This window comes from Aulostomus chinensis, chromosome 13, assembly GCF_037954235.1.
Source record: "Aulostomus chinensis isolate RoL2024-O1b breed Wild chromosome 13, RoL_Achi_v1.0, whole genome shotgun sequence".
Classification (NCBI taxonomy): Eukaryota; Metazoa; Chordata; class Actinopteri; order Syngnathiformes; family Aulostomidae; genus Aulostomus; species Aulostomus chinensis.
The window spans coordinates 25230544-25255305 of NC_141332.1; the positions used below are offsets into that span (position 1 = coordinate 25230544).

General features: G+C 43.5%; 1 protein-coding gene across 3 annotated transcripts in view; it reads right to left on the reverse strand.

The window, feature by feature from the left end:
• Positions 1-1621: 1621 nt before the first annotated feature.
• Positions 1622-24762, reverse strand: part of ankrd50 (ankyrin repeat domain 50) — a 37645-nt gene continuing 14504 nt past the window's right edge. For 2 of the 3 annotated variants that reach the window (XM_086222285.1, XM_086222284.1), the window contains 2 exons: positions 23358-23590; positions 1622-7783 (listed from right to left, as the gene is read on the reverse strand). In XM_086222285.1, coding sequence (XP_086078411.1) covers positions 4242-7783; positions 23358-23590 — 3775 coding nt within the window. In that variant the 3' untranslated portion in view covers positions 1622-4241. The remainder of the gene's footprint in view (positions 7784-23357; positions 23591-24762) is intronic. The other variant, XM_086222286.1, reaches the window with a different exon arrangement.

The window sequence follows — 24762 nt, forward strand, 5'->3', positions numbered from 1 at the left end:
GGGCGACCAAGGAATCCGTTATGACATCAGAAGTATGGGATATTTTATCAAACATGTATTAAAACTTTAAAAACCCTCTTGATACTGCCTCCTCCAGTTTTCTTGCAGCGCGCTTTTGTCTGACATGAACCGAGTGAACTGCTAGGGAAGGGGGGGGGGGGGGGCAGTATTAACACACTAGTCAGCTGGATCCATGTGTTGTGATGCTGGCGGTGTCCTGGTTTGGCCCAGCACCATGAAGCAGGGCTGGAAAGAGGATTGTTGCATGACTGAAACATGACTCAACTACAAATAGAACTACTGTTAAAAAAAAAAAAATACTAGAGTCAAAGTTAAAGTTTTAAGTTCAGTTTATACCACAATTAATCAAACGATGCAGCATTAGAAGAACGAGCTTCTGCTTGTGTATTATTGATATGGCTGGCTACCATGGACGTGACCGTCATAATCTTGAACTATGAAATTTAACGATGTTGTCGAATTAAATCATTTTCCAACAGCGTCTCAGTACAGTTCGGTTCCTTCTGTCCCTGAATGGAAGCCCATGCTGGTCAGTGGTCACCTCTCCAAATCTTTGCATGCTGCAACTGTTTGTTTTTTCATCTTCATCTTTTTCATTGGCCCGTTTGCAATCAGCTTATAGTGTTATTGGCTACAAAAATGCAGATGAAAGGTTTGGATTTGCGCCCACATATAGACAGCCTGGGACCCTGACGGATCCGCTGGCTCGTAGCGTCGGTGGACCCGGTATTGTTTGGCATCATTTGGCTACATTGTTGGCTTACTTTGTAGCAATGTGATTAAGAAGTGAAGTCGAATACATAGTTTAATGCTTAATTAGGTAGAATTAGGGTTGAATAAATTTAATAATTATTATAAAAATATTCAACAAATGCATGTACCTCCCCAAAAGAGAGACATAACTTGAGCAGCTGTAGTGGTTTACATCCCAGACATTCGCCATCCAGCACTGACGTGAGCAAAAACTGCACAACTTCAGTGGATAACAAAAGGCCTCTGGACTCATCAGTTACACAACAGCTGTGTTTCTGTTCAAGTAAACTTTGAAAATGTTGCGCAAAGAAGCATCTGAGGGCGCCACTGGTTTAGGCTAAATCAGCTCTGGCTACGCGAGGCATATTTAAGTCAGAGGACGGCAGCGTAGGCAACGTTCCACGACTAGCAGAGAAGAAGTTGTTGTTTTCTGTGTTTTTGATTTGTCGTCCTCATGAAACATTTTAATGCTATACTTCGAAATGCGTTGACAGACACAAGGCTCATGTGACCGGGACAGGAGTTGACCTCTGTGAGCCTAATCACTAACTTTCTTTGAGAGACCAGGCCGTATAAATCAAAATCTGTTAGTTACTGCAAATATCAGTGCCTATAAAAGCTTCTCTGCACCAAATGGTACATCAGTCAACCTTGAGTACTGCAGCTCTGGAACTAGGAATAGACTTAAAGTGAATAACCGTGTAAAAGGTAACACGCCAGATATTAAAACAAGTCTAATAAGTATAGCGCAAATGCAGTGCGTCCCAATGTTTGCGACTGATTTGTGCCACGTCACACCTCCTGTTAGTATTCAGAAATAAGCTCCTTCAAATAAAGTTGCAAACTGTTAATTTTCCAGCAGTAAAGCAAATATGTTTATTAAGCATTTTAATATACATCAGAAAATTCCACTTCATATAATACAGGAATTCTTTTTTTTTTTTTTTAAATGAAAGTCGAATGTACATCGTAAGCTATTTACAATCCAACCACTGACAGTCAAATCAAAGGTGACAGACAAAAACACAGTTGAGACAAACCAGATAACCGCTTAATAAGACTATACAGTATGTTTTCCAACTTTTAGGAGACCCGATTCTGCCTTGAATCCTTCTTTTGACCCTTCATGGTATTCCTTTGAGCTACTGTTGTACTGTCGAGCTGAGAGCTTTCACTTGGGCTTAGAAGTGTTTGTACATGCGATATGTTTCTACTCCCCCAGATCCCTCTTCTTGGCAAAAAATAGCTCACTGTTAACATTAAGGAAAGTCTGCAAAAATATGACACAGCCTGTAAATGCTAACGCAGCTCCACGCACTTCATGAGAAACAGATGTTTTCGTTCCCTCACAGTTGAGCACCTCCTCCCCCCACTCTCCTGCCGGTTTGAGACAACTGATGTGTTCAGCTTATCACAGAGAGGAGGTGCCACGGGTTGTGTTGTTTCAACTTTGGCTTTTTAATTCTGAATTCTCTGACAATGTCACAAGCAGCTACAAGTCGTCCTCGCGGTGGAACCCTTTTTTGAGCCGTTTTTACGTCATACCCCTGAAAAATCCTGCAGGAATTACAGAAAATTAACCACTCGACAACAAGTAAAGTACAGAGCCCTGGAGTGGCCAGACAGAAGATATCGCTTGAGACCACCAGCTAGAACTGGTTCCCTCAGTTTAATTCATTTGTGGCCATGAGATCCCTCCATTTGGTTATTTTGTATGCACAAGATAGTACTTGTTCCCACACTTTAGTTATTTTGCAGCAACAACCGATAACATGCTCCCTCAATTCGATTATTTTGTGGCCATGAGATCACTTGTTCCCTTAATTTTTATTATTTTGAGGCTATGATATAACCTGTTCCCTTAATTCAGTTATTTTGAGGCCACAAGATAGATCTCCCCTCTCCAATGTAGTTATTTTGAGGCCACGAATTATAACTTGTTCCCTCAGTTTAATTTATAGGCTGCCACCAGAAATAACCTGCTGAAAAAAAACAAACCCAAAAAACAAGGGAGGGAACAATGACTCATCGCCTCAAAATAACTAAATCATGGGAAAAAGTGTATATATATATTACACACACATATATACGTATGGCTTTTCTCTCTCTCTCTACAACCACAAATACTTTTATCTTTTCATGGCCACTCCAGGCCTCCATACAAATCAAAGCTTGGATCTTGTTACTTGCATTGCAGTAGATTATACATGTAACTCCACAGACAAATGCATTTTTTTTTTGAAGTCACTGCTTTCACTTGAAATTGCTGCATATAGCACCAAACTTTTGCTGACGGTACACAATGGATATATTTAAATATTTCTTTTTTTTAATGCACACACAAAAACAAAACACACAAACAAATGAAAAAAAAAAATCCCATAGGGACAAAATGTTTTTTTTTCCCCATTTTCAATGAACCTCCCTCTTTCTTACGTATTTGTAATCATACACAAAGCCAACAAAATTGGGAGTCCAAAATAACTGCAGGCAACTTCTGAACACAGCACCATGATAGAGCGTAATGCAACACAAAGTGCAGCAAAAGTGGCTTTCTTCCAAAAATAAATATACTTGTATATACTGGTGAAGTAAATTGCCATAGCTATTAACATATTACACACAACATAGGTTTAGCACACTGGTCAAGGTGAACAGATTATTTGGGGTTTCTAGAAAGGCAGACTATCAATGCGCTTCAACTCACACCATGGCGTCAGTCACTGTTATGTCCTCGGTTTGTCACAATGTACTCAGTGGTACATTGCTGTCAGTGTGAATAAGGAAGTCAGGACAAACAATATAAAATCATAAAAAAAAGCATTGGTATGTTTCTCTCAATTACTTTGATAAAAATGGATGGGATACAAAGTAAATAGAACAAATGCATGTCTGTCATTTTACTCTTAAAAGTGCATACACTGTTTTATTAAATAGCATTATATTAAATTAAAATGATAGTTTGCATGAATACATGAAGAAGGCTGTAACAGATGTAGGCACGTTGAGTATCAGTTCACAAAAGCCTTAGGCAGCAATCAGCAATCTTCCCTAGGCATTATTTTGGGATCTCCCACTGATGAGAACATGTATTTTTTTTGTACGCAGATGAAAACCATTGCTTTGGCACATTCCCCTTTTATGTCTGCATGACGAATGGCATTCAAGACATCTGACATAGTATAGGAATTATTTCGCTGAAAGTTTTTTTCTGGGAGGAAAAGAGTCTACTTATCCAGAATGAGGCATTCTTCATGCAAGTCTGATTAAATCCAACTAACGAGGGTTCTGTTGAGTGCAATCCAGTAACAACCGAAAGTCTGTATGGTCCTCTGTGCTAGGCGCTGCAAATGAACAGAATAAGTGTGCTGTCAGTCTGACCTTACTTTCAACTTGGAGACAAATGCTATTTGCATCTCAACAAGAGCACATACTGAAGGGTTATTTTGAGAAGTATCTCTTACCACCTACAACGGAGTCTCCTTTTTGTAGTTAAACCCAGGATCAGATCCCTCAATCTGCAGTTTCAGGGCTTGTTTAAGGCTTAACTCGGTTTCCCCTATGGGATAGTTCTCAAGAACATCCTGGTGGCCTCTGCTCTGCACAGTCCGAGGAACTGATACCCTACCCAGAAAAACCTGGTTACCCTGTAGATGATAGTTGGGGTTGGTCATGATGCCATTCCTCTTCTTCTCAGAACAGCTCTGCTGCTGGATGAAGAACTGGTCTTGGCTTTGCCCCTTTTCCAGCTGAATCGAACCACCAATCATAATCTTACAATGGGGATCCTTCACTGCAATGTTAGCTACCGATTTATTGAGGGCGATCCTCTTGTCGAACTGGGTCATCTCATACTCCAGAACCTGACCTTGGGTTGACGAACTGTTCTTCATTTTTTTCTTGTCTCCCGGTGCCCCTTTGCTGTTTGATGTCCCATTCCCAGTCTTCGTTCCCTTTGTCGACTTGAGACCGGGTTTCAACAGAGACCAGTCAAAGTCACTGGAGGGAGATGGTGGCTGCTGACCCACTGATTTAGTCGTAGAGGAAGGGGACACAATAGACTGCCTGCTCCGGCTGCGAGGCAGTGAGTGCTGTTGGATTTGTTCTGTGAATGTGAGACCATGAAAGCTATCGATAGGCACCGTCTGTGCAGTGGCTGTGGAGGACGTGGTCCTCAAGGAGGAATTCTTTGAACTCTTGAGGGAATTATTTGACAGGGAGGATTTCTGTCTATCCACTGTGGAATCTGGAGATTCTGATGGAGAACTAAATGCATGAACAGGCCCGTTGGTTAGACCACGTCCAGCTGACTGCGCGTCTCCTACACCAGTGCTGCCAGAACTGCTTGATTTAATGGTGAGGGACTGCATTTTACCTGTCACAGCCAATGGTGTTTTTTCCTCCATGGTGTGAACTGGGGATGGATTGCAGCCATTTAGAGTTGTTGCGCCATACTTTTCCAGAAGTTTTATGATCATTGAATGCCCACCTTTTGCCGCCACTCTCATAGCTGTGCGTCCAAACTGGTCAGCGTGGTTGGGGTCAGCACCATTTTCAAGAAGTATCTGCACAACATCGATGTGACCCTCCTGAGCAGCTATGCCTAGTGCTGTTGCTCCCTGGTTGCACGTATGATCAACATGTGTGCCGTTCTCTATCAAAAACTGCACGACTTTTGTGTGGCCTTGCCATGCAGCCGACTGGAGGGCAGATCGCTTCTCATTGTCACAGGCATTCACATCAGCATGATAGTTGATCAGCAGTCTCACCATTTCAACATGCCCTTGCCAGCAGGACACATGCAGGGCCGTTCTGCCCTCAGTGTCACTTGCTTCCACATTTGCTCCATTTTCAAGGAAATACTCTGTCATGGCAAGCTGATTTTCAAGTGCCAATATGTAGAGTGTTGGGCGTCCGTCTGCATCTTTGTAATCGATATCAGCGCCATGGCTCAGCAGCAGTTCAACAATATCCCTGTGGCCTTCAAGTGCAGCCACCCTGAGAGCATTCCTCCCATCGTATCCCCTCTGGTCAATGCATGACTTGTTGTCAAGAAGAATTTGAACACAATCGTAATGTCCCTCTTGTGCAGCCAATATCAGCTGTATTCTACCATCATTGTCTACCTCTGTGCAACGAGCACCTTGCTCAATGAGGGCATCACACACTTGCCGATGGCCCTCAAATGCAGCCATGTGTAACGGGGTCCAGCCTGCATCATCCCTGTGATTCTCATCCAAACCTCTGTCCAGCAGAGTTCTGACCACTTCTACATTACCCTGAGCAGATGCAATGCTCAGCACAGTTCTCCCCTCACTGTCAATGCTATCAACAGCAGCCCCCCAGAAGAGTAAGGTGTTGACAACAGAGGCATGGCCCATTGATGCCGCAGCAAGAAGAGGGGTGCGACCGTTATTGTCTGTGTGATCCACATCAGCGCCACCTTCCAAAAGTAGATCAACTACATCGACATGTCCTTCATAGCCAGCCACAAGGAGAGGGGTCATGCAGTCTTTGTCACAGTGGTCAACCTCTGCTCCCCTGTCAATGAGGAGGCTCACAACGGAAGCATGGCCTTTACTCGCAGGTACACAGAGAGCAGCGACTGAGAGGGCTGTCCTACCATCCACGTCTTCATGATTAACTTCTGCCCCGTGGTCCAAGAGGTGCTCAACAATCTCTCGGTGCCCCATGTACGCAGCAGCAATGAGAGCTGTTCTTCCTTCATTGTCTGCCTTGTTGACCTCAGCACCATGCTGAAGAAGGTTCAACACTATGTCCTCATGCCCTCCCCAAGCAGCAGCTCTCAAGGCAGTTCTGCCATCAGCATCTGCACAGTCCACTTTGGCACCAGCATAAAGCAGAGCAGATACAACCTCTGAATGACCGCCCCAGGCTGCTGAGCGGAGGGCAGTCCATCCATCATGATCTGTGTGGTTTATGTTGGCCTCACAGCCAATTAGACAGTTGACCACTTTGGTATGGCCCTGCCTGGCAGCAAGAGTAAGTGCCGTCTGTCCGTGGTTGTCTTCTAGCTCCATGTTTGCGCCTCTAGATATGAGCAAGTTGACCACATCAAGGTTTCCACTGTATGCTGCGTTGGACAACAGAGTTCGCCCACTTGAGTCACACTGGTTCACAGAAGCCCCGTTGTCAAGTAATGTCCGTATTGAATCTTCCCTTTCCAGGGCCTGCTGCACAATACATGAAGCATGGTCATCTTCATTGTTAACGTGAGCTCCAGCTTTGACCAGAAGTTGAAGAACCTCCTGCTCTCTTGGTATTGAGGTGGTCAAAGAGTCTTTAGCAGGAGTTCCATTCCAGACCATCCAAAGAGCCAGATTAAATGGCTCAATCTGCAGATTAGAATTTACAAGGTGTAGTGCAAATTCCTGCACTTCAAGTGGTTTGAGCTGCTTTGCCCGGCATGTGTAACTCATTGCCAACATTCTATGTCCTTCTGCTGCATTACACAAGTACTTTTGTGTGCAATGCTTTACATCCAGAAGCCACTCAGCGAAACTGTAGTGAAAAAGGATTTTGGTACTCCCAAGACCATCAACTAACAATTTGGAGAGAATGTCCATCTTCTTCTGAAATTCCTCCATTGTCAGCGTCATGTTTTTGGTCCAGACTGCATGGTACAGTTCCTTGACCGTGAGTGGTCTGCATGTTGCCAGGATTACATTAAGGATGGGCTGGACTTTGGCAAACTGTTTTCTGACAAAGAGTCTCTGGCAGAGCCACAGGTAGAGGCCGTTGAGGGTGCCAGGGATGTCACGGATCTCACGGAGCATGATGAAGCTCTCGACCACACCATCCAGCACACGCTCCAGGTAGAGAAAGCAGCCGCTGCTTTTGATGTGGAGTTGGTTGAGCATCTCAGCAGTTTCCTTGGTGAGGTGCTGTCTCAGGGCCTCCTCCTGGTCCAGCCTATGGAGGATGTACTGTTGTACATCCTTGACAATGTAGGCCTTGCGCAGATCATCCAGGCTGATTTTGCGGAATCCTGGAAAAAAGGAAAGAAAAAAATAAAGGACATTAGATGATGGGATTTCAGGATATAATAGCAAATGGTTCTGTTTGACTTTCAAAAATAACATGGTGATTATTAGGGTTCTGCAATACTAATAAAACAAGATATCACTATTTTTCCCCGTTAAAGATACTGTATCAATTTTCCAGCCCTTGGTATTGAAAAGGTACTGTAACAAAATATATTGTGATAAAATTGTACACATGGCCCATGCATGTTACAGCAGCTCTATTTCAGTGTGTTCAATAACAGAGCACTTCACAATCCAATAAATCTGAATGTAAATTCCGAATGTCCACTGAGTTATCAATATAATGTGATGAACATATTACAAGACTACTTGTGTAGTATAGAGCAAGTCGTATTTTAAGCCACATTTTCAGTAAATTATGAGTATTGAAATATGTACTGTATCCCAATATATTGACAGAATCGTACTGTGACAAATTTCATATAGTTGTGTTATTACACATAAGTATATGTCAAGTTGATGTCAAGTATAAACTTGAAAATAGATTGCTGTAATTGCAAAAGAACATTATTCATGCTAAGTAAGCTACTTTTTCCTACGGTGAGTCTGTGATTGAAATCATGCACAGCATTTATCCAATCATCTTCTACTTTTTTATAATTAGGTTAAGCCGCTCTTTAATGTCCTCGGGCATAGGATAATTAACAGCCAAGACGTGTTGTCAAAATAAAACCTTTCAGAGGAATTGAGAGCATAACCCGTCTGTCTGCTGGCAGCAGATGTGATCCGTAGGAGTTTGCCGAGTTCAGCCTTTGAAGCACTGAGGAAAACAAATTCAAGGCAATTGGCACTCTATTATTGTGTCTGAAGCAGAGGTAATTTCAACTGTACTAATGAAACAATGCTGAAAATCAGTATATCTGCATGGAGTGTACCTTCCCAAATACAATGAAACATGACAACCCAATTTGCAAAACAACAAAGGCAGAAAAAATATTCCCCTGATGATATAAAAACTTGCCAAGACATGTAATTCCTTTTAACTAAATGCCCATTTGTTAGGTCAGTCAACCAACCCATTCCATCTAACAGTTATTAGAGCTTAAAGACCATGAGCAAAGCTGTGGTCGGGGCTGAAGATGTACTACAATCAACATGGAGGACAGCAAGGAAGACATCCTTTCCTTGCCCGTGGCACATCAATGGCCTGTAAAACATCTCTCTGCTGCCTCACTTATTTTCACGCTTCATGCTTCCAGCATGGACCTTCAGGAAGCCTTCTGCAAAAATTATCACAGTAAGTCCTAATGAATATATGGGAGGGATTTCTTCCAGAGAAGAGGGATGATGGCTAAATAATGGCCTCACCTAATGTGCAGACAGTGAACTTCTCCTACGTTGAATAAATCTGTTCGTAATGTGTGTAGTCTGGAGCCTCCAGGCAAGGAATGCATACTTTTGTGTACAATTCCCATGGTCCTCAGGGCTACTCCGGCAGGGGGGAAAAAGTCAGTTACTTACATACTGCATTTCTAAAGGAGCAACAGGCCTTGTATAATGAGAAACAGTGCATTTTGCTTCCTTAAAAGGTGCAGGTTTAATTTCCTGTCTTATTGTTGACTATGAAAATCTACACAATTCAGCACCAGAGCAGTTATCTGTAACTTTGATTGCTTTCATTATATAACACAAGTCATGCCTGTGTAGAACATGAATCAGACTGTCACCAACCCTGAGGCAGTGCTCTCTTCATCTGGCTGCTATTGTGTGGGTAGAAAAGGCTGTGCAATCTTACTCCACACAAGGACCAGTGGAACCACACCTGGAAGCCTGATAACAAACATGAGGAGTTTAACAAGCAGTTCCCAAGCAGGTACTGAAAGTTTGGACAAGGGATCCTGGCAAACAGAAGGAGGGATGTGTTTCCTTTATCATCTGCTTCTGTGTTTGTCTAAGATAAGCACACATTAATGAACGGTGGCTCACAATAATCTTTTACTTGTTCCTTGAGACTGTTGTTGTATGTCAAACTTTGATAAAAGCAGTTCACACCACAGCTGATTATGTTCTACATGGTAGACAATAACAGTCAGACAAACTGACCTATTTTACCTTCAGTCAATCACGCTGTCAAATCCAATTTTACCCTTCATTCTTGGGCAGTGTTCAGCTGTTCTTTTTATTTTCAAATCAGCTCGGAACTTGAAGTTTTGGATTGTGCAATAAGGCAGGCCTGCTTCTTCGGTCAGTCAGCAGTAAAGACGTAATTAGTAAGAATGCATAAAAACATCCCACACAGAAAAAAGGTCTCCCAAAATTTTTTTTTTTTTTTTTGCATGGTCACCATTGCTGCATTTTGAGCTTAGCAACGCCCACATCAACACTGATTGGCTTACAGAGACAACAACCAGTCAGAGCATGTATTTTCTTCTGCAGCAGAATGATAACAGGTTGGGCCACACAAACAGAGCGTGGAGGGACGGACGTGAAAAAAACTGACAGGCATGTATTGTGTTTACAAGCTAAGATACATTAGTTCTCAAGCTTGAAAAAAAAAAGGAACCTCTCTGGCTCTGCGCCACCTCAAACCCTCTTTTCTTCCTCCATGACTGTGTGGCTACGAGGCTGCTGGCTTGAATTTATTCATGCTGAGGAAAGTGTGATCAGTGACAACTCCAGATTATACACAGACAACTGCTTCAGCAGCTACAAGATGAGCTTTGTCTCTCTCTGATGGAAACCACGATGGCGTCAGTGCCATCATCATCTACGGTATGACACCCTCTGGATACGCCCACTTTCCATTGTTCCAAAGTTTATTCCCTGCCTTTCTCTCCTGTTTCACTCAGACATGCATCACAATGCAGAAGATTGACACTCTTGTCCTTTAAAAAATACCTGGAATTAATTATTTCATGGCAAGAATGGCTATCTCTGCTAAACAGCAAGTCATTCTGGTGTTCCCTGTGATAGGAATCACAAGGGCAGAGTTTAGACACACAATCACAGTGACATGAGAAAACCAACCTCTTGATCAGAAGAAAAAACATCTTCCAATTCTGTGACTATTTGCGTCTTTAATGTAATTTAACGTATAACAAAGCAGCAATTGTGTGAGCAGTTTAGATGAAGTATCCCTCCGCAGCGTAACACTGTTATTTCCCCTTTAAATTACAACAACTCAATGACCCTAACCCACTTTCAGTCTGTCATTGTTCGACTGCACTGTGCATTTTCCTCCCTCCCTTCACCCTCTTTTCTGTGGCTGCTTGACCTTTTGTTCCAGCTCCCACTCCAGTCCTGCAGGAGTCAATCATATCACCAGGGCTAGATGCACGGGAAGATACTGGAACCACATCGAAGGCGCTCAAGCGTTGCCATCTGAGAGTACTAAACCATTAGAGACTGTATATTTCCAAGCTTAATTCCAAAAAAGCACGAGAGATTACTCATTTGGAACTGTAATGGGCCATTATATGAGTCTGGGCACTATTCCCTCCAGTTATATATCAAAAGATGCAGGAATACTTGAAGTACCACATGATCCTGAGGTGCACTCCGGTTCTCCTGCTCCTCTGGCTCAAACGGAAACCATCTAGGATCAGCTCTCCGCCCGTCATGCTACCGTGAAAGGATCACTCGCTCGTCCTCTCTGCACTCCCGCTCGCCTTTTGTCACGACTTCTCGGGTTGTTGATGTTCTTTTGTTGAGTTTGAAGAACCTGACTAGATGGTGTACGAGTTTACTTTTAGGCTCATTTTGAACTATGAACTCATGTTGATGGATGCACTTGTGCCACTGATGTCATGACGCCATTTGCTTTGGCATAGTTACGCATTTCTTGTTTGCAGCAGCTAATAGTGTTGAATGAGCACAACGCCTCACGCACGGCAGAGCCTGTGCACCACAACTTTGCGCCAGCTGAGCTAGCTACCTCTGGTTGGCTCTCCGCTTACAAACGTGAAGAGAAACTTTAACCACCTCCCCTTCAGACTTTCCAAATGGTTTCCGTGAAAATGGATTAAATTGTCAGGGTGAAACAAACCGTTTTATAACAGTTGTGTGATGTTCAAAACAACTTAGCCACTGTTTTTAACAATGTTAGTCTATTAGAAAAAAGTCTTTTGAGGCCCTAATGTGTCACAAGACGATTAAGGGAAAATGAGTCAAATGTTTTTTTTTTTGTTTTTTTTTACTGGAGAAGAAAAGATAGGGATTTTTATGTTATAATATTCAGATGCTGATGTTTTATTTTGTGTTTTACATGTATCAAGAAATAAATGAACGATTACCAAAGGGACACGAGATTAAAGCTGGGAAAATATATTTTAATTTTACGGGGTCTCCATTTTTGGTTTATAGATAGACCATACGCCTGATGTGGTCCCCTGTCTCTGGGACTTTCTGGGTCTCTGACGTCACAGACTGTTCGGCCTCCTCTTTCTGGTTGGACCCGATCCTTCTTTGGACATTCTGGAGTGGCTCCAGCTGGGACAGGAAACCCACTGAGACGGAGGAAGAGGCCATTAAAGGGTGAGAACAAGGACCAAAAATACTTCAGAGGACCAAAAAGAAAACAACACATTTTCAGCTCATGATTCAGCGAACCTGTAATACTTTGCCTTGATGTTGATTTTCAACTCTCTGAGGGAAAAATAACAGCGAAGATGTTACTGGAACAAAAGAAAAGGGCTCCTGTGCTGCTGGTGATAAACTCCTACATTCCACAGTAAATGACACGCCAACAACGAGGATTCAGTCATTTGGGGAAGGCATGAGAGGGAGGAGGAACCAAAGCCGCTGCCCAAATGACTTTCTTAAAACAATGTCAATCTGTGTAAGACAGAGACAGAAAAGAAAACACCAAAAACAACACTTTCTTTGAGCCGCCGCATGTGGTGGGAGATGACTTGAAGTTTCCACTTTAGTCATCAGCAGACATCACTTAATAAGGCTTGGATGTCAGCTGTGAAGTCATGGCATTATTACTACCCTGCTCCTGCAGATAAAGCACTAAAGCAACCGCAGCGGGACGAGTCATCCAGCCTGGATTTGATGACTGTGGTGTAACAAGAACTACTATTGATGCAGAGCAAGAATGCAAGAACTTCCATTACTACAAATGCCATAAAGCCTTCCATCAAACCATTGTCTCTCTTTCCAAACCCAACAGTCACAAAGCTTTTGCACCATTTGAAGCGGACTAAATGTAGCTGAGTATTTATGAGATTGACGATTCCAGACCCAACAATAGATTACTAAACAAGCAACAAATGACACATTCATGTGGGTGAGGGATGCAGCTCCAGAGCGCGGGCCTCTGAGCCAGCTGCTGCTCGTTACTGAACTGGATACCGGCCACAAGAGACAGAGCCCGTGTACAAAAGAGGGACTGTTTGCCTTCTAGATTAATTTTTCAGATGACAAATGAGGGAGCACGTGCGTCAAGAAACTAGTGGTGCGAGCCCATCAAGCGGGACTCTTAAGAATGGCAGCTCCTCAGATTCAGCGCATTCTTCGCGAGACTCCCTCGTAGGTTATCGGATTCCGTAAAGAAAACAGAAACTCAAGCCTCGCTGCTCTCTTCTCGAGCTCTTCAGTAAACCCGCGCTTGACAAACGTCTGTTCGACAGCTGCAGTGATCCTGGCTCTGAGAAACACCAGCGCGCCAACCTCCTAAACACAAGTATGTGGAAGAGGGTCAGCTCCAACCGTCTGCAGACAACAGTTCTTTGAAAAGTGTGCTGAACTCTTCTTTTCTACTCAAACGGGTAATTAGAGGCGATATTTCATCTGGGATTATTCACAAGTGAGAAAAACTCAGACAAGCACAAATCAGATATTTTATGCATATCAATCCTGAAAACTTGAAACTGAGCCAATTCTCCTTTTTCCACCCTGCTGCTACCACACATAACATCTCCTCTCTCTGACGGCAGCTTCATTCATACACACACACACACACACACACACCACTGCATGATCACGGAAAAGAGAAGAGACACAAACAATCCCATATGCAACAAAGAACAAAAGATGTTGACACCACAAATTTAAGTTAACGAAGCACCCGAAGGACACGCCAAAACTCTGTAAAGATTTAAGGGAGGTTGGTGACAGCTCCCATTTCAGCATCACTGAAGCATTAAACAAGATGGCCCAGTAAACTGTTGTTGAGACGTTGTTAGCCTGACAGACATTTGTGATGCTCAAAGCTAATCCCCCTCGGAGCCTTCAGACCTGCACAATCTCACACCGCAGACGCCGACTGTGGTCAAGACACAAATGAGCCTGGATGCTGTTGTGCTGAACACACAATTCCTGGCTCATTAGGTGCTTATTTTGAAGGCCTGGTCAGATGAGGAAAATATAAATTTCTTAATAAAGTGTGACGTTGCCCTTCGTTGAATTTCTGTTTAGATACAGAGCATCGCGTTAGAAAAAAAGGTCGGCGTGAAGCTTGGTCAGTGTTGATCAGAAACATCAGCCTGTTTGAGCTGCGGGAGAAGTTGTTGTTGTGAAACCTTGCACATGTACAGTAGAAGTACTACAGGCCACAAAAAGGTTTGAGAACTTCCTCTGGAGCCACGTCAGCTCGCTTTGAAGGGTTTCATCAGACTGGTGACTCCATGAATGCAGTTTGTCTGTCCCGTTGACCAATCAAAGTGCAGTCATGACTTAAACTAGTAGAGTCTGGTCTTGTTGGCGCACACATCTGCCAGGAAGTGTTACAAAGGTGGTTGCCGGGTGATTTGAATACAAACTTTCAACAACTAAATTGTACAAAGAAAATCTGCGAGAGAAAATTGCATATAAGACTACATTTTCTGTCTACTGTAATCTTCCTGCAACACTCAGCGGCCACCAGGTGAGACAGCGCAACGATGACTTTAACAATTAATCCACGTTGCGCTGGAGGCCAAGCGCGTGAAAACACCCTTGCCCTAACATGTTTCTTGCTGAACATCAAAACGGCGTGAGAAAGGGTTTCCAGTCAAACCTGTTGTGGTGCAACTGAATAGAACCAAGGAGGTAAGGGGTGGGGCACGGGGGGGTGAGACTGAGGTAGACTCAACAGCCTACCTCAGTCTCACCTACCAGCACTAAAGTGAAAGGTGCTTCTGTCATATGATCATCTACGCTGAGCGCAGGGGCGATGACTAATTTGATTCTATGAAGAAGCGGATTGTTCTTGTGATTGTTGAATGACAGAAGCTCATTAAGACCAGAGGAGACGCGGAGGTATACGGCGGTGCACCTGGTCTGCCGTCATCAGTGTATCCTCTAATGGATATCTACTCCAAGACTTGTCACTATAAATCACGCGGCCAGCTGCACACACGACTGGAAGTTTCATCCAAGTGAAAAATTGAAATTAAATCCTGCAATAACCGAGTGTTTCGACTCTCCCCCGTACTCCGAGTACGCACACCAAACATGCCAGACATCAACACTAGCAGCCACATTCAGGACGTTTATATAGTGCTGTATTCATGAGATGAGCCCTATTTTTTTCCCTACTCTGATTTGCAAATTTAAATTATTTTATACCCTGAAAACATTCATGATTCAACATACCATGAAGCACTCAAAAACTGAGAAATTTACAAGACATTTTAAAATGTTCCTTTGCAACAAGACCCTCAACAACCTTAGGGGAAATGAAAAAGTATAATAATAAGAGCAATAATAAGTAAGTATATTAATCATCACCCCCTGAACCAAACAACAAGACAGAGACCGACCCTTTCCACCCACTACCATTGACTGTGCTAAGCTAACTAGCGGTTGGCTGGTTTCAGTGGGTCTGTTTGTCCTCCTCTTCTGTTGCAACACAACAATGATGTTAGCTTTGTTTACTGATAGGCAAAGGTCAAGGTGGTGGAAATATTTCAAAGCGCCCCCCCCCCCCCCAACTACTACCTAACTACTTCAAATGGGGTGATGAGTTTGATGAGTCCCCCCCTCCCAGATCACATTTCCACACATTTGTTCATTATTGCACTTGCTGACCTCCCGCCGACCTTATTTAGCCACATGCTTCGGTCTAGCATGTCAGCCACGTTTTATTAGCCATCCATTCACACAGACCATTATCTGCTATCAAAATGCAGGGCCAGGAAGGTCTGGAACCATTTTGGGGCTTCACAGGGGAAATGTCCAGGCAACAGATTGAGCATTAAGGAAAGCTGTGGCAGTTTGCTGTGGAATCAGGTACTTGAAAAGTTATCCTTGGCATGTAGGTTAAGAGGCAGAGTGGAATGAAAGAAAGAAAGAAAGAAAGAAAGTAAGAAAAAAAAGAGATCTTTACTTTGGAACCGTTTACCACAGCAGCAAAAAGCAGGGAAGAATGTGAAAGGAATTCCACTGCAGTTACGCCAACTAAAGTCAAATTAAGACACAATTAAAACACCCTTCAATTAAAGCAAAAACTGACACGTCTAACTTTGTACCACAGACTTGAAATAATAAAAGTCTATAAAAATGTGGCAGGGGCATGTCACATACCAGAGGGCATCGGTTCAGGAGGAAATCATGCTTGTCTGCCATGTTCTGAATCCTGTCACAGCAGTGCAGCACCCAAGGTGCTAGAGATATGTACACAGTAGACCTGTAATTTGCCCAGCTGTCAGACTGCATGCTGGTAAATTACAGTATTCAGGGAGGATTACGGTCTTCAGCTCATCAGAAGTGAGGCTCAACATGCAGCCTCACAGACGACATCTCGTACATGAATATGCACAAAAATGGTGCAGAAGTTTAAGCCGATTTCAAGAGAGGGGTCCAGGCCATTAATAAAAGTACTGTTGGTGAAGCATCAGGGCTTTGAAACAACCAATAGTGAAAACAAAAGAGGACAGCAAAATTAATTTTCTGCAACAAAGTGCCTTCGATCAGCTTTTCTCTTCAATACCGAAAAGCCATTTTGTCACTTAATCCCTCAAAACATTCAAATTCATCCGTTGCTTTCCTCCATCCAAACTACAATCAAAGAGATGCCACAAAGTGTCATTTACAGGCGCTTCAGGAAGCAGAGCCATCTTTGTTTCTCTTCAGGGAGCATTCCATGGTCCCGGGGAAATAAACCACCCCGGCTGCTTTACGACTGTTTGGGTTGTCAGCGAGCCAGAAGATCCCACAGGTCCCACAGTTGTTGAAAGAGACTGCATATGAATAAATAAATAAATAGAATAACACAAATACAGGGAGATGTAAAGAGTTTTTTTGACCTTTCGCTGTGACCGAAGGTGTCCTGTCTGAGATTCGCCCCACGGGCCTCGGGACAAAGAGCTGCTTTGAGAGTAAGAGGAGGGCATACGCTTAAACTGGCCTGCTCTTTTTCTTTGTGATCACTGGTGGTAAATCAGTTCTGTCTCTTGGCAGCTTGGGCAAAGAAAGCCCCATTCATGGCGGGCACAGCGAGGTGGAAGATGTGGTCTAGAGCATTCCCAGGGTGGGCTAACCTCTCTCCAGTGGGACGCAATGGCAGGAAAGAAAAACACAGACCCACCCCAGAGCCACATCATGTCCTGACAGAGCAGCTTTTATGATACAATAGCTGCAGAATATGTAGTGACTTATCTGTGACTTATCACAGTCATGACTGATGATCTAGAAACCGCGGCATGAGGAAGCAGTCTAATTACTTCTGGGTCAAAAAGCTCCAAACATGTGCAAATGTGTCATCTTAGGAATTAAATGAATGGCCGCTTCCATCAAGACGCCTCGCGGGATGAGAGACTGAGTCAGCAACACAAGTATCTTAATTACAGCTGTGATCCAGTACTGAGAGGGGCTGCTTTGAGCTGCTCTCTGCATTTGTTCAAACTTGGACTCCTCTCATCACTGGGAGAGCGCATCCCGACGCCAAGGAGGACAGATGGATACAGAATATCTACGCATCATCGATATCCATCCATCCATATTCCTCCCCGATCCAGAGTGTGATTGGTACATCTGCAGGGTCTTCATACTCATTCTACAAGTGAGCCGCCACATTCGTGTGCACTTGCTGTAGGTCAAATATTGCATCTCAAGGTCTTGGAGCTGTTCTCTTTTTGATAAAGGGTTTTTTAGTCTCGTCATTCTGGGGAAACTAAAGGCCATTTTCTCAAGATGCCAAATAAATTAAATCAGCACCTCAAGAAAACAAGCTAATGAACTCAAGAAACTGAAATCTGGTTGTCTCAGGACAACCGAAGCCAGCATATCAAATTAATATCAAGGCCCAATTCAAAGGAAAATTACAAAATAGCAAAAGAGGAGAAATAGGCGAGTACATCTCTTCCTGCTAGTTCTAAACAAAAACTACATGAACAGAGTCAGAGTTTGGACTCACTAGTCAACAAAACTTTAATCCAACCTCCCTGAACAAGATTAATTCCCATGCAGCGCTCCATGCAGTGCTCCACACTACCTCTAGGGGAAGCGCCTACAAAAATCAGCAGCTTACGCACGCTTGCAAGCATCCAAACAAAGTTGTGCAGATGGAAGTCATTACAGTTGAGTGACGCCTCCATGAGATAAGAGGATCACACACTAGGCTGGATCGAATGCTTGGAGGGGCTCATGATTCACACGAGTCTTTGGTTTTAATGAGGCTAATGATGAGACCCATGGAATTAAGAGACATTTCTGGAAAACAATAGAAGCCTCCAAAATAAGTACAACTTCTATCAAACATGTTAATAATTTACATTAAATCGGGCTCAATCAGTCAGAATAAAGGATCATCACCTCCGCTGAAAATGATTAGACGCTGAGGTTCATGAGGAAAAATGTCTGAAAGCTCAACCCCGCCTCCATCCCGCCCTCTCTTTCCCCTTCCATGGTTCTGCCGGAGGCCTTGTTTAACTGGCACACATTCTTCCCAGCTCCCGACCAAAATCGCTGCCTAAGTGTTTCCACTCCGCTTCCCCTATCACGGCCTTACAGTAGCACACAGAGGTGGCAAGCGCAGGAAGAGCAACGTTTTCCCCGTAGCTCTGCAGTCACCTGGGGCGCTGCAACAGAGCGGCTCTATTTCAGTTTGCAGCCCTTATTTAAATCTACAGATTGAATCAGTCTAGGTCCAAGTTAATAAAGGGAACGCTGAGGCCTAATCAAACCTGAGTGATCGTATAACGAGGGTCAGCCAGAGAGAGAAAAATGCGTGTTCCATACAAACAGAACAATCTTTGTGAGGCCTCGGCTGAGCGGATGTGAATGAGGCTTTCTGCTGCACAAGTCAGAAAGCTTCCTCCTTCCTGCTCGGTCTCAGAGGTGTTGAAAACTTCCCAGAGAACATTCCAGCGTGGGACAGACACAATGAATAACAATTTAGCAAGAAGAGGAATTCAGACTTGTACTCCTGAGGGGAAGACATCTCTTTTAGAAAAGGAAAAAAAAAAAGGTATTACAGCTGATGCAGATACTATGTGTCAGACTTAAGTGAATTACGCCAAAAAAAAATCTAAGGCAGCGGGAACTTTTCTTTTTTTTTTTTTTTCCTCAACGGATCTTGAACTCTCCACAAATATATCTTGGAAGCTTCCGAGGCCTGGTGCAGCCTGCAAAACAGTCCTGGTTAAAGGTCATTCCTCAAACTTTATCAACTCTATATTCACAAAACCACAAAGTTCACATCAACTCAGACCAGATTTTACTGGGAAACCCACACAACCTCCATCCCTGAAGAAACGGGCCACTCGTACAAAATAGGACTTGGCTTAGCACAGAGCATGAAAGTGGAGTCACTTGGCAGCAGGTCATTGCCATCTCGGACTTGTAAACAATATGGAGGATATTTTTAGTGGACACTTGGCTTTAATGTGATACTCTGGAGCTCCTTGGTCTATTTTAGGTCCAGTGCTGCATGAATAAAGAGTATTCTCACAGCTGTATTCCCGATACAAGCTAATGGAGCACCCAGTAAGAGTGTGTGTGCGCATGACCACATCCGTCTACGAGCGAGACAAAAACCCGAGACTCGCTAAAGAATTGGCAGCGTTGAACTAAAAGCGGAAGACTGAATCTAGACAAAACAAAGACGCTGCTAAAAGCATCACAGAGGAAAAAGGTCAAGGCTCATTGTGGGTCTGCAGACTCATCTCAATGAACAAACTCAATAGCAGCCAATGAAACGCTGCAACACAAAGCATTAAATCTGGAGCAGCATGCTCACACAAACACGGGCAGCTCCAGAAGAAATCCTAAACAGCGTACTGTACGTCCTCCACCGCTTTCAAATGATGGCATCACATCTGATACAAGAGTTTGGCTTCGTTCAAAAGCAGAATGGTGTTTTGGCCGTTCTCCTCCGTTCAGAAGGAGGCTCGTCTTTTAAAACCGCTCGCTGGGCGACTGGAATATGAGCCTGACACAAACGCTTGGCCACCGTCAGAGAGGCTCTAAAGAGGAGAAGCAATGAGAGGCAGTCAGAGAGAAAGGAAGAAGAGAACTGCTGTTTATCACATTATTCCAAGATGAAACTCCCTTTTAAACCAGAACGCACACAGAATTAACAAGAGGGGCCCTATGTTAAGCAGCTCCAGCATCGAAAACTTAAAATAAAAAAATAAATAAATACGCTTTTTTAGTTTCATCAAACATCAAATATTGTACTGCAGATGTCAATGATAAAGGCTTATTCTAGTCAACATGTCTGAAGTTACAGATGAGTCGGTCCGCTGAAAAAATGTAGGCCGATGTAAATGGAATATGGCAATTAAGAGAAATTACTTGAAATCTGAAAATCAATAGGGTTCACGCTAGTAACAAGCTAGCAACCGCACCTTGGATTACTACTTTTACTGTTGAGTGACATAATATAGATGATAAGGAGGATTTGTATCAATATCATGAATGACAGGGGAGCCCGATGATGCAATATGGTAATGCAAATTGCTGCCGAAAGGAAATCAATCAACCAATCGATCAATCAAGTTATATTCATAAAGCCAGAAAACAGGAATCAGAATGCGGCTCGATGGGGCTTTCCAATCCGAACACAGCCCCACTTCCTCTCGGTGTGTGTCCGTGCTGTCAGTTGGCTCAGACTGGATGAAGCTGCTGTGAGGAAGCTCTCTACCAGGTGACGACGACGACGATGATCCAGACTCTCCAGGCCTGGATGTTCCACTAAAGTGGAGGCTGGCAAGACTTTGCCTCTATGAGACCAGCAGCTTGCATCACAGTTGGTTTGCTGAATTAGTGCCCCCCCCATCAGAGCTGCACTCATCTAAACAACACTTACGCCGACACCTACAGTTAAAGATGACCCACACTGCAAACCATCATTACAACCTACTTTCCAGCTGTAATGTTGATTTAAGCTGTAAACACATGATAAGTGCAGGCAGGTGCTGTGATAATGCGGACATTGACCTGCCTCCTGAAATTACCCATAATCCATCAGCAACTGGCATGAAGAGAGCAATGAACTGACTGACCAGACAACTAACAGATCAATGCCACCTTCCTTAGGCGGCATTCACACAATTTTTTTTGTACTTTGAATATTAAAAGTCTTCCTGTTTTACACAGAGGAAGACAGGGAAGAGTATAAAAGTATTAAATAAGAAAACAACATAAAAAGGTACCACACTGACGTGATCTATGAACCTGGATCAGCTGCATATTAACAGAAATGTTCAATATTTGCTGCTTCCTGTAACTAATCTGTGAAAAGTACGACTAGACTAGGACCACAGGTGCTGTCGTTCTGTTTGCCGGATGAATCAGAGGTGGCTCTAAGTGAGACATGGAGATATGAGAGAACTCAGGTTGAGGGACAAGCAGAAAGATTTGCTAACTCATCCGAAACCAGATCTGGATCTGATAACGCCATATTGACAAAGGGATGCACTCTCCCACAGCCCTTCAAGCTTGACGCCACGATGACACTAACAGCTATTCATCATATCAATGTTTCTTTTAGAAAAGGTGTAAATGAATGACTTGTTTGGGATCCTAAAGGCTGCAGTCAGGTTTACTTTAAAGGATTATTTTTCATTTCATTTTACGTTCATGCTTTCATTGTCATGTCTTCAGAGCTCAGGATTGACACGTGAGGCCATATTTGAGTAGATCTTGGTAACTTGATAGTATAAATGCCATTCATGGTGTTGAGGGGCGTACATTGTCTTATACTGATTGCAAACCAGGTCTTCAAATTCAGTTAAAATTTGTGGTACATCTGTGCGATGGTCCAACTAGCTCCTGATTCTGTGCCGTAGGGAAAAAAACAACAACACAACTTTGCAAAATGATAATATATTCCACAATTTGTATGAATATTACAACAGTTCCATTGTACTACACTGGCCCAGGTTCTGCAGTGGAATGTGAAGGAACAAAACAAATGTGTAACTCCTGTAGCCTTGAACCTGACCGTTTGCATCTCCTGAGTGTGGTTCAGCTCAGAGACGGCCGCTCAGACTGCTGCGATGTTACATAACGCTTTAACAGGAAAGCAGAGGGCATGACAAGCTCCCACACTGAGTGGTTTTGGAAAGGCAGAGGTACACACAGTGCAGTGCGAGCCTGCAGAGGAGACTTCCTCCCACACACTTGCTTCTTGATTAATGCTTTGCCAGCTCATCACCACCAAGTAGGCTGCTGGCCTGACAGGGAGATAATAGCAGCTGGTATGGCACAGTGTCACGGGGCATCAAGAAGCGCTGCAGCTCACACAGAGGTCTGCAGTGATGAGCCTAATCTCTGTGGGCATGTCGTGATGCTGGAGAGTCATCGCCTCTGTAGTATTGGAACAGACTTGACAGGAAAGGAACCACACTGCACACTTTGTTTGTGTTTTCAAGTTAAATGTGTTGTCTTAAAGAAAGACGCCAACCTTTTGGGAAGCGCGCATATTTTGCCGTCCTCCGCAGAGCCAGACAACAAGATGGATCCCCTTCTCTTCTTTGTGCTGCACTAGCTGAGACCCACACAGACCAGCTGGCTGCTAGTTAGCTTAGCATAATGAATGGTCATGGATGAGCTCAGTCAAAAGTCAACAAATGCACTTTTCTCCTGATCAGTATATAAAAAAACCAGGGGTTGTGTATAACTGTAGTCACGAAACAACATTTTAAAATGTGAGACACCATAATTTTAGCATCAGATACAAAGCCAGAACTATTTAAACAACAACTAGAGCAACTGCTGCTGAGAGAGACGGCTACCAGTGGAAGAGAGGATGAGGAGGATGACTTCTGGACAAAACAGCATCTTTAACGATCTACTTTTTTACATCGGTATGCTAACACTTCCCATCCACTACCTTTCACTTTGCTAAGCTAACTAGCAGTCTGTGGGTCTAAGCTCCCTAATGAAGTATAGAGAGGGGAACCGAATCTACTTGTCAGGCTCCAGGGAAAATGGACCAAAAGTTAACATGTTCCTTTAGGACAGAAAATTAACTGCCAGTGAGTGACATACGCAAAGAGCTTAACTGACAACAACAAATGTTTATGTCACTCAGTTCTGTCGTTTACAATATTGCAACCATTTAATCGGTAAATATTCAACATCTTTCTTTGATACATGAGACCTTAGCTCTCACACGATAGCTGAGGAGCAGAGCAGGAAATCTACCTGTGAAGAGTTTGGTGATGGCCTTGTTCTGTCGGCGTGCAGAGCAGATGAGTAAAAGCCACGGAGGCAGGAACTCATGATGGCTGGCCAGGAGCTCTGCGATGGTCCTGGGGGAGCCAGGGGAGGACCTCTGCTCCCCCTCACCCAGCTGACAGCCCTCGTCGATGGAGTCCACGAGCAGGAAGAGAGCCTGCGGAGGAGGCTTCACGCTCAGGAGGGGCAGAAGGACACATCTGCGAGGAGGAGGGACAGAGACATGCATCTTAGAACTGACTGACACAGCCTTTTCATTTTTGTCCGACATGAGAATATAATCTCACAGATTACACTGAAAGGAAATTAGCTTGTTTTGGCCAACCAAAAGTTTCAAACCAAAAAATAGTTCTTTTAAATAAATAGTCTTCATCCAAACCAGGAAAGGCATGAATCTGCCTCTAACCAAAGGGACTCCTGTTATTAGATTGATAAAACACAGTTTATTGGTTCTAAACTGTAAGAGTGAAGCAAGCTAGCTATCAGCCAGCTTAGCATGTTAGTTAATTGAATTTAAAGAGCCGTTTAAGCTTGTCCGGTTTATTGTATGTGCTTCATTAACTAATCATGTCATGGTATGTGATAGTGCCCAATTACCTTAAAGGCAGGGATAATTACACGTTAACAAATCCCAATCAAAGGCGTTTAGGAGAAGACAGCGTTCCTGTTGTCCTCCTCGGGAGGCCACAGGTTTACCTGAGGATAAATCTGCTGCTTACACTTGGTTTGCCACTAAAGTGACAAACAGTCTCAGGAGGGATTTTCTTGAAGTGAACTAATCCCTGTTCATCAGTTTTAACGGGAAGAAAGAGTGGGCGTTCAAATACGTCTCTCCGTCTGACCCAAACTGCATCAATTATCAGACTCACAGCAAATTATTTGACATCTTGAGCAGTCATTTATAATTCAGCGGGCCTTTTTGTTTGATAAAAAACTTTGCCCATGAGCTAAATGTTCAGCCTTGAGATCATATCAAAAGATGTGGCGCAAAGGGAGCGAAGCACTCTTGCTTCAACGTTAATATTGATGTCCTTGTGTGAACAGCCATTTGTACCAGCCTTATGGCATCATGCAAATATGATGTATGGCATCACAGCAGCACTAAGCTGAGTGGAAAATGCTACATTAGCCCTTTATCAGCCGCTTGCTCCACCGCTCAACATCACACATCCACTGAAGCAAGACCACCAACAAATGCATTTATGTTGTGAGTCGTTTAATCCGCTGAGACTGTCAGCGATTTTGTCGTCGGAAATGTCTCCTGAAACCAGTTCCAACTCGACTGTTGGTGATAAAGAATCCCAGGATTTCATGTCGGTGATATTTTCATCAGAGTTAATTAAACATTTAAGGAAGGGTTGAACAAATCAAT